Here is a 10,231-nt window from a genome sequence, read left to right on the forward strand (position 1 = left end):
ACGACTTTTTAACTTCGTTTCAACGCTCTAATAAAACTTATAATTCTTCTTCTTCACCCTTTCTTCAAAACAACGAAGAAACTTTCCCTTTTCTTACATTTAACTTCAGAAATATATAAAAAAAAATTGTCCTCCTTGCTACCCGAAGCCTCTTTTTCCAAAATAATGTAAAAACTTGCCATTCCCTAGCATTATACTCACAAAGAAAGAAAGAGAAATTATAATCATCCAACGATAAATTTCTAATTTTTTTTCTATTTAATGCTTGACCGTTCAAAGCCACTTTTTCCAGGATAATATCGAAACTTCCTCTTTCCTCGCATTTAAATTCGCAAATAAATGAAAAGAAAAAAGTGTTAGTTAAAATCGTCTAACAATAAATTTCTAATATTTCTTTATGTTCTGCTCGATCATTTGAAGCAATTATAAATACTCGTCGCCGTCAATTTTCCCCGAAAAAGAGCAATCTGAGAAGGGGACAGTAAATTGCGACTGCAGAGAAATCGGCTCGAACAGTGTGTCGACAAGTGGCGTGCAACTGCGTCAAACGAAGCCAGTAGCTTCGAGAGATGCGATAGATAGACAGTCGGGTAATTAGCGGCTGCTGATTGGTCACCTTCCTCCTCGATATATCCGAGGCTGGTCGGGGATGCAGGAGCGTATAAACGTGTTGCGTGGCCGTGTGGCTATGGTGGGGGCTTATTTACTCGCTATTCAAACCATGCCGGGTTGGCCGATCGTCGACAAGACGAGGCAACGCCAGTCCGCGTCTGACACTCGTTGTGATCGCGCTCTACGTTTCGAACGATGCATCGATCCGCACTCCGATCGTCGTGTCCTCGTTGCGAACAGTCTCAAACCGCTGGGTGTTGTGCTCTGAAAAAGCAAAAGTGTTCCTTTTCTATCTGAATAAAACTTCGACAAACATTTCTCGCTGCACCCGCTCTTACCAATGTTTCTTACGAATTTCTCGACTGTGTGAAAAAAAAAAAAACAGGGAATCTCTTTACTTATACGAAAGAAGGAAAGAATTTAATTAATCGAGACTGCTATTGTGTGGTTGAAACAGAAAGAAAGGGGCCAATACACGGAGTTTATCAAGTGACTTGTTCAATGCGATCGATCGATCGTGATCGAGAGAGTTCTCGGGATCACATGTGCCGCGAAATTGACATGGAACTTTTCGTTCGTGTGGTCAGACTGTGTGACAAAGTGAAAGCGTTCCGATCGATCGTTTTAAGCGCGGAGAATCGTCGAACAGCGCGTGAAATTTACGTTTGAGGGGAAGAGACCTAATAAAAGGGGGGAAGAGAGGAAGAAGGAAAGAGAGAGAGAGAGAGAGAGAGATTACTTTTGGGCCCAGAGGTCCTTGGGGACCTCCTAATGGCACCCGACCTTGAGAAAAGACGGCAGGAACTAAGGAGGACCAGCAGCGGTACCTTGGAACCGGGACACGAACACTTTCAAATGCTCCTGCAGCTCCGATGCACCGGAAACGCATTGGCTGAGCCTTATCGACACGGTAAACTCGATCTCCACCTGCGCATGATTATTTGCTACTTAATATTCAACCAGTCTCGATCGCCACCAGATAGTCGGGTAATTAATATTTCAAGCTGGAACGAAATACCAGTTGTATGGTATTTTGAATATCTTTTTCTCTCCTTTTCTCTCTCTCTCTTTCTTCGTTTTTCTACTTTTTATACAGCCTTCCGGTTTCTAGAGTTTTCTTGGACATTTTACACATCGTACGTTCGATATTTACATCGATAGACTTCTACGATCTTGTTGTACATTCTAATTCATTTCTCTTCGAATATAGAATTGTTTTTCAAGAAAAATCTGTCCAACGATTTCTTTTGTTCCCGTTTATCTTTGGAGTTCAAGAAACTCGCCTCGAGTGGCGCTTCGCTCTCGTATGTCAGTTTTCTTTGGGTTTAACAGACGTTACATGTTGGACACAGATGTACGTCTTTATCAAACAATTTTCTTTTCTTTTTTTTTTGCGAGTTTGGGGTGTCAAGGTTTTCAAGGGTTAGCCTGTAACGGGATGATTAATTAGTGGGAATTAGAGAAATTACGAGGGACTCTCTTCGGTTCGATTGAAATTGATAATAGGCTTTGCATTTTCATTCAACCGCTTTCTCTCTTTGATAAATGTCTACCCTCGGGCGAGTCCACGACTCGCTTGTTTATACTCTCGCCGATGGGAACACACCTCGATTCCTCCTTTTTCCCTTCTTCTTCTTTATTTTAACTCAACTCCTCTCCCACAGCGGTGCGATTATTCTGTTCCAAATTCCATAAATTTGTTTGCTCTTTTTTTTTTTTTTAGACGTGGATGCCTTTTCTTTATATAAGTTGGCAACGTGCGTCGAACAACAAGCTTTCGAGATTTCTCGTCCGAAATAGTGCATTATTTTCGCTTCTGTTGAATCTTCGATAAGATTCCTACCGTTTTATGCGTACAAATATTGACAGAAAGAATTTGGAGGCAGCGTAATTATACAAAGATAGGTTGGGATATACAAAAATGTACTCTGAAGTGGTCATTTATGGCGTGCAGTTAATTACGATACAGCGAGAACTGAAATTTACATTTTATTAGTACATAATTGGTGGCCATGAAATATCCTAAACGTACCCTGAGACATTTTTTTATTTCGAGGTGTTTCGAATTTCGATACTTGGAATTTTTAATTCGACTGTCAATAACTTCCTTTATTTCGGTGTTTCTCAGTTTTCGATATTGGAGTTTTCAATTTTTAATTCCACGGTTAAAAATATCTCGAAATATTTTTTATTCGGAGTTATTCATATTTTCGATAGTTTGAATCGTTAATTTTTACTTCCAGAGTCAGCAGTGTGCGAATACATTTTCACGAACATTACAACTTGCGATAATTTTTTGAATTTAATTTTCCAATTTCTATCTTTTAAATCTAAGTGCACATTTCTCTAATAAAATTCTACAAAACCGAAATTCCATTTTCTCCGACATTTCACCTAAAACATTTCCTCAATCGCCGACACGAACATTCTTCTGAAAATTACATCGTGCAACGTGACCAATCAAATTCATGAAACTGGTGTCGCACAACGTCCACCCCTGCTTCCACGAAACTCGCGGAGAAGTCGTTACATTTCCACGCTATTATTCTTCCGTTGTTATCTTCGAGCCAGATACATATTATTGTTAGAAACGTTCCCGCCTGTTGTTTCGTCTCCTCTAACACCCGGGAAATCGAGTCGTTCGCTTGTCCAGATAACCTTTGAGGACGCCTCCTTCCTCCCCCTCCGTCATCACATCCACCACCTTCTTTTCTTCCTCTTTTCCTTCATCGCTCAACGAGCACAATAAATCACTGCCCTCGCGCCCGTTCTCCTTCGCCCTTGATACAAGCTCTCCTCTTCTCCCCTGCGTCCACCTTTTAATCACGCCGCTTACGATTCACTCGTTCACGACGCAGACGGCAGAAGCTCGACTGCGCGAGACGCGCTCGTGAATCGCGATACTCCGGTTATCGCTGTTGGAAAGCGCTTTTGCGCGGTCGTTGCCAGGCGAATAGGAAGAAGGGGGAGCCAATCCGTTTCAGAACCGCGCGAATCCGCCTCGAAACCTCTTCGACCAATCCCAGCAGCTTGCTCGTCTCTCCTCGAGCTTTGCCTCGCGATTTTCTCTCGAGCCTTTGGGACAATCGCTTGGCGAGAACCCTCCAGTGTTTTTCTTCTTCTCCTTCTTCTTCTTCTTCTTCCACTTTAGTCTATGTATCGTCTGCTTGGACTATCGGTAAGAATTTTCAAGGTGTGAGAGGGTGAATATTGTAGATTGTCCGTCTGATCTGGAACGAATCTTTTCTACTTGGTGAGTCGAACTAGGTGGCAACAGATATTTTACGATCGACAGGCGAGAGTGTGTTGCTGGTTGCTTTCTTGGCGAAAGTTTCTTCGGTGCGTACTAATGTTTCTCCGAGTAAAATCGAGAGATTTCGTAAAACCGAGTTTGTATTCCACGAGAAGTGTATCTGTATTGTTACCTGTTGAGAGGAATTCAAAGAAGCTTTGAATTCTTTGAAAATTTCTTTCGAGAGAACATACTGTGCAGTGGAAATTAATAACGAGAAATTTGGAAAGTTCATCGTATGTGAATTTTATGTTTGTACAGATATCAGAAACAAGTGTGTTCCTTTTTTATGTCCCAAACACACACACCGCGATAACAGAGGTTACGAGATTGTGTAATCCTATCTAATCGTCGATTGTTATTTAATACAGTCATAAAAACCGTCTGAATGTCTAGAAAAACTTTCAGTCGCGAATTTCAGCACAGTCCACGCGATCTCAAGGGGGTATTCTAGTCTAGACCTTTCGAAAAATCGATTTCTTCCTTTTTTGCATTTGAATTTCGGCTTTTGCAGCATTTTGTAGTGAACCGCACTCCCCTCACCGCTTTTTGGCAATATTTAGCTCATATTTATATGTTTCTATTGTATACTATCCCTCTTTGACTCGAAGTAACATAGTAGCATAATTCCTTTTTAATTTGACTGTGTAGGTATATCGCAAATTAATCGCAAGAGCGTATATCACACGAAATACTTGAAACGCGTTTTTCTCGAAGCGTTCATTTTTCAACTGACGGAAATAAAATTAGAAAAAAAAAAAGCTAATCAACCGATCGGTCTGAAATTTCAAGACGTCATTCTGCATACTATTGGCTCTCGCAGGTAGCGGATTTACATTTCTATGTTCAAAATTTCATATTTTTTACGTCCAGAAACTTTTAAAGAAGTGAAAAATTTCCATACTTAAACTTCGAATGCACGTCGTTTTGTTAAATTTCGACTTATGCGGCTAATTCTGGTACCTGTGATAGCAGCACTTATACTATAAATCTTCCTGATTTCTTTTTTTGTTTGAGCTGAAATCACTCCCGTCAGCGAGGCATGTTCTTTTAAATGCGCTGTCTTTACCTCGAAATATAGCATTAAACAGACAATTAGAAAGTTATTCAGAAAATTGTTTTGCATGCTCTATAAGTGTCTTAATATGTGAACAAAGTTTGACATTGCTATTCATCGTAGAACACTGAGAAAAAAAATCCTGAAGATAGGCGAAATTTACATCGTGTAGACTAAAATACCTCCTCAATAATACACTTTCGTTTAATTAGGCTCACTTTTCCATCGGTAACATCGTCCAAAAAAATCGCTCTTAACATTATCACAGTGTAACTTTTTCTTTCTTACTGTTTGTTTCTTTATCGACATACTGTGAATTCTTTTACCATCGACCATGAGATTATACAATGCGTTCAATTTAAACGAGAAGCGAGAGAAGAAAAGAAAAAACGGATTCAAGTTAAAAGTGATTCGAATTTCGCGCCTTTAGTACGAGGTTTTCGAATTTGCATCGAATTAACAGGCGAAATACTTCTTCGGCGACTTGGACGATTATTTTTCTCTCTCTGATTTTCGATTGCATTAGCATACGCGGAGGATCGATGATCCAGCTGCAGGCGTCGTGACCTTTCGATGGATCGATTTCCCGTCGATCTTACTTGTCCACACCAGCTTCCAGTTACCTGAGCGTGGCCAATGAGGTGACCCGACGTTAAAATTATCATAAATTAGCGTAGAACTCGGTGTCAAGTCCGTGAATATATTCCGATCGAGCTCTGAGCAAGCGTTTTCGCAGACTATTAGATAGGTCAGGCATTATTGCATCGCGATATATCTTCTTCGGCCGATTTATATATAGAAATATAAAGTATGAATAGATGTAGAAAATATAAAAGAAAGCTGCACGTGTTGTCGGTTTTTTCTTCATCCCCGTTGTCTCCTTGTTCGACGATAAGTTGAAAGCCTTTTTCGTAATGGAGTGACAGCCCAAAGAAGAAGTTCGAGGAAACAAGATATATTTTTGATTACGTGTACAAACATGTATTTCACTGTCGAATGTAAGGTAAGTTTGTTTCGCTGGTATTTTAGGCGAATTGCAATAAAAATTATTGAAATTTTGAAAGAAAAAATAACACCGACTTGAAGAATTTTGTAATACTGAAATCTAATCTGTGTCTTTCTTCGTCGTCTTGATAATACTTTTTGCGCAAACCCTAAACGAACTGAAGCAAACAAAGACTTGACGGATTAAAGCGGCATAAAGAATGCAACGAAACGATCATGAAACTGTTTCCAAGAAGCTGCCATAGAAAATCAGCCTGTTTTTCGATGCAAATCCAAGTTTTCGCTGATCTTCGATCGAAATCGAATAACACGTAGGACGGTTGTTAGTGTTGTAAGCGTTTCTAGGATCTCCTCGATCGTGTAAAGGCTTCCTGGAACGTAGGTGAGACTTTATATTGCCGTGGAAAACCGAGCAAGACCGTGGCGTCGCGACGCATAGCTCGAATTCTTCGCGAAACTGTTCAACGTCGCTGCATTTTCCATAGAAAGAAACGACGCATTTTCCGCCGCGATCGAAACTGCACCGTCAGCTGAAAACTCGTATAAGTTATCTATCGTGCGTTATTTCTCACGCTCGATCTTTCAGAATAAATCGAATCAACATATCCGCATATCCATGCTCGAATTACATCTGAGAAATTAGCTTGATAACCTTCTTGTCAAACCGCAATTTCAGGGGCTATTTCGGGTCACGTTTCCTATCATCGTGTGGTTAAAAATAGAATGACTTTTCTGCCGCGTTCGTGACGCAATTTCCTGCTCTGGATATAGATCTACTATAGAATTCATTTTTCGAAACTGTCCATTAAAAACAGCGTTCGATTTTCTCCTACCATTATTTTCCACGTATTTATCTCGAAACTTTGGATCTTTCGCATTCTTCAACCATACGAAATCCTTCGTGTAGCTCTATTTTAATCCTTTCGTGACAATTAGAGGGTGTAGCTCCGAAAGACCCCGGTCGTCGATCGACACGAAATTTGGTGTGAAGGGAGAGGAAGGTGGGTTGACCCCAAATATAGAATATCAGCTTCAGCCAATCGTTCGTTTCCGAGATATTACCAATAAACTTTCAGTACTATACATTGACACAGCGTATACAGACGTAACTAACACATTGAATGCTGCCTATACAGATGTTACCGATACGTACAACCGTCTTCGATGTAGTAGTTGCCGTCATGTGTCGAGTAATCGATGACACAATAGCGGTAGGCGGCCTCAGTATCTATAGGGTGTCCCACGTAAAATTTTGGCGAAGCGACGACTGTTCTAATATTGCCGACCGCCTATGTACATATTCGGCAGTGTTAGACGCTGTGCTGCAGCTCGACTGATCGACAAGATTATTACATACATGATTAGGGCAGGTTAGATTGCAATCCACGCTTTCAGTGGTTGTTTCGAAAAATGAGCCTTATTTGGACGAAATTCGTCACCCTACAGATACCGGGCCCATATTTACCACTTGATGGTAACGACCACTACAGCGAAGACGGTTGTGTTGGTAACATCTGGATAGGCAGTACTTAATGTATTAGTAACGTCTGTATACGCAGTTTGAACGTGTAGTACTGAAAGTTTCTTATTAAATGCTGAAGCTAATATTTTATATTTGGCCCCGCCTCCCAAATTTCATATCGATCGGCCACTGGGGCCTTTCGCAACTTCATCCCAATTGAGACACATTGTCCCACTTGAATATTCAAGAATTAAATTGAAAATTAATAAATAAATTCTTAATCTTCGTTGATTTTCCTTGTAAGGCAGCTCACGAAGGTTGCTCAATATTTTCTACCGTCTCGAGGTTTTCACACCAATTCGTTCCTGGAACCTTTTTCAGTTACCATTATTTCCCCATATTTTCTTCGATAATCAATCCGTGACATTACGAAAATTCTACAATAAAATCGTCTTCTTTATGGAAATCCTCCATGTAGCCCCATTTTAACCCTTCGTACTCGAAAGTGAAAATTAACAAATAACAAATTTCGCTCACGAAAGGGTTAATCTTTACCAAAACCTTCCACATAAGAAACTGCTGAAATTTTCCAGCCTTTTATCCCGAGGCTTCTGTACCAGCTCGTTCGTGGAATCTGTACACTTGCTTTTTCACTAAAGAAACACTTGTTTCCAGCAGGGAATTCGGCCTCTTTCATAACGCGGCCATCCGTCCGTCGACGAGATCTCGCGCCACGAGCACCGCCGCGCACGTGTTTCGAACATGTGCTCCTGCCGCGCGAGTGCGAAGTCTACGCATAAAGCGGCGCTCATTAATAATGCGCATGTACACATTGTTGAGTAATATATACGGCTCGCTCGTACGCTCGGCTAACAGTACAGTTGATACAACTGGCGACGCGACCAGAATCCGATTAAGAACTGGAGAGAGAGAGAGAGCCGGCCTGGCTTGGCCGGAGTGATGATTGCTCCGATGAGCAGCAACGTCGAAAGCTGGATTCGTGTTGTCCCATTACCTCAGCCTCTGCTTGTAGTTTCGTTGTTTCGAACGACCAGTCGAGGGAAAGGGGACTGGTTTTTATGTAATTTTTCGTTGACAACGGTGGTGTGTTTGTTGGATCGCGCAGGAGAAATGAATTATCGTTAATGTAACCGCTGATTTTGCAACCTGAAGCCTGTACAGTGGTATATAGGTTATTATTATTAGACACCAGAGATGTAGGAATGCTGTTAAAAATAAAGTGTCTGCGGAGAGTAATGGAAGAATGGAAATTAGAAATGGTGAAAGGGTTAAGGAATTACGACAGGGGGAGAGTTTTACCTTTCTTATGGTGTTTTATGTACGCTGTTGGCTAAACGTTTCGGGGTCAAAAGTGTAAAATGCCATTTCACACCTATATCGAATCTGCAATGGTGCTTCGTAATTCGGTGGATAATTTGATGGGAGATTTTTCAAAAAATTCTTAAAATTGCTAACTCCTTCGTGGAAACTTTTCTTCAACTTTCAGTGTACAGTGGTTTGAAACTTTTGCCAGATAGTGTACGTACTTTTATTTTACTGCCAGATGAGCGGTATCTTTAATTTGATACGTAAAAGCAATGGAAACTTGAAAAGTCGAGAGGTTCATTTAATATTACCATTATTAACATACAAAGTTATTGCGCAACAGATTAAGATCTGGGTTTCTAAAGAAGTGTGACTAAATGTGTTAACTTGCTCGAACGATATTGATTTCTGAGCTAGTCAAAATAACGAGAAGTATACGATCTAGATTAAATGTGATCTTTCGGAGGAGATCGCCAAGAAACATCTCGATCTTCTATAAACAACCCATTCTCCGTTCATTATCAGCTACTGTTTCTCTGCGCTGCGCAGGAGTGATCGATAAAAATTGAAACCGAGACGATTATTTCGCCTCGTCGTTACGCGAATAACACGTCGATACGTCGACATTCAGATGTAATCTTCGCAGGACCGCCTAACCGAGCCAAAAGTAACAACACCGTCTGACTGGTACACTTACTAACCCCAAGGGATTGAGGGAGGGAGAGGAAGATCTGATTAAAAGGTGCGTTGACTCACGCCTCGATCGTGCCATAGAGGATACCGATAAAACGCGAAAACTCTCGCCTCTTCCACATACACAGCTCCGTCTACGTGTATCCATACCGTAGACAACAAACCTTGATAACGAGCCGAGCCCCGATAAAGAGTTAATATTTATTTACTAAAATGTTAATTCTACTGTTGTGGTTGTTCTCAATGTGTACATATTGAACTCGAGGCTGCAGGGATCAAGTGTTTTTTTCTTTTTCAGTGTCAATGAAACGGGCTATACGGCGTCGCTACTCTTGATTAAAACGAATAACGTCGATGACGACGATGATCAACATCTACATGTCGAATATTATATTCGAACGAAAGTCAGAGGTTATTTGCTCGTGGCTTGGTTATCTTCTCGTGCAGCGGGCACGCGGTGTCGCGTGTATTTAGGGAGCTGAGAAGATGGCAGCCGGCTGTGATTGGCTTTAGTTTATTAGGACAAAACAGAACACACGCGTTTCCTTATTTTTCACGCATTTTTCTTACTCGTTTTATCGGGCAAATGGTCACATTTATTTACTCAAACTTTGTGTCAATAACCGGGTACTCTTTTGCACATTCTCACTTAAAATATTTTACCTTCCCGGCAAAAGATTTGGATATCCGGCCAGATCCGTTTGCTTCAAGTTTAGAATTCTGTTATTAGAAAACTACTAAAATTGGACGATAAAGTAAACGACAATTGTGGTTATTGACATAA

General features: G+C 40.8%; 1 protein-coding gene across 1 annotated transcript in view; it reads left to right on the forward strand.

The window, feature by feature from the left end:
- The first annotated feature begins 1,077 nt into the window (after positions 1-1,077).
- LOC108574736 (nuclear factor of activated T-cells 5-like) overlaps positions 1,078-10,231 on the forward strand; it is a 27,654-nt gene continuing 18,500 nt past the window's right edge. Inside the window, exon 1 of the mRNA XM_017937368.1 lies at positions 1,078-1,522. Within this exon, the coding sequence (XP_017792857.1) occupies positions 1,384-1,522 (139 nt within the window). The 5' untranslated portion in view covers positions 1,078-1,383. The remainder of the gene's footprint in view (positions 1,523-10,231) is intronic.

The sequence above is a fragment of the Habropoda laboriosa genome, unplaced genomic scaffold, assembly GCF_001263275.1.
Source record: "Habropoda laboriosa isolate 0110345459 unplaced genomic scaffold, ASM126327v1 scaffold223, whole genome shotgun sequence".
NCBI lineage: Eukaryota > Metazoa > Arthropoda > Insecta > Hymenoptera > Apidae > Habropoda > Habropoda laboriosa.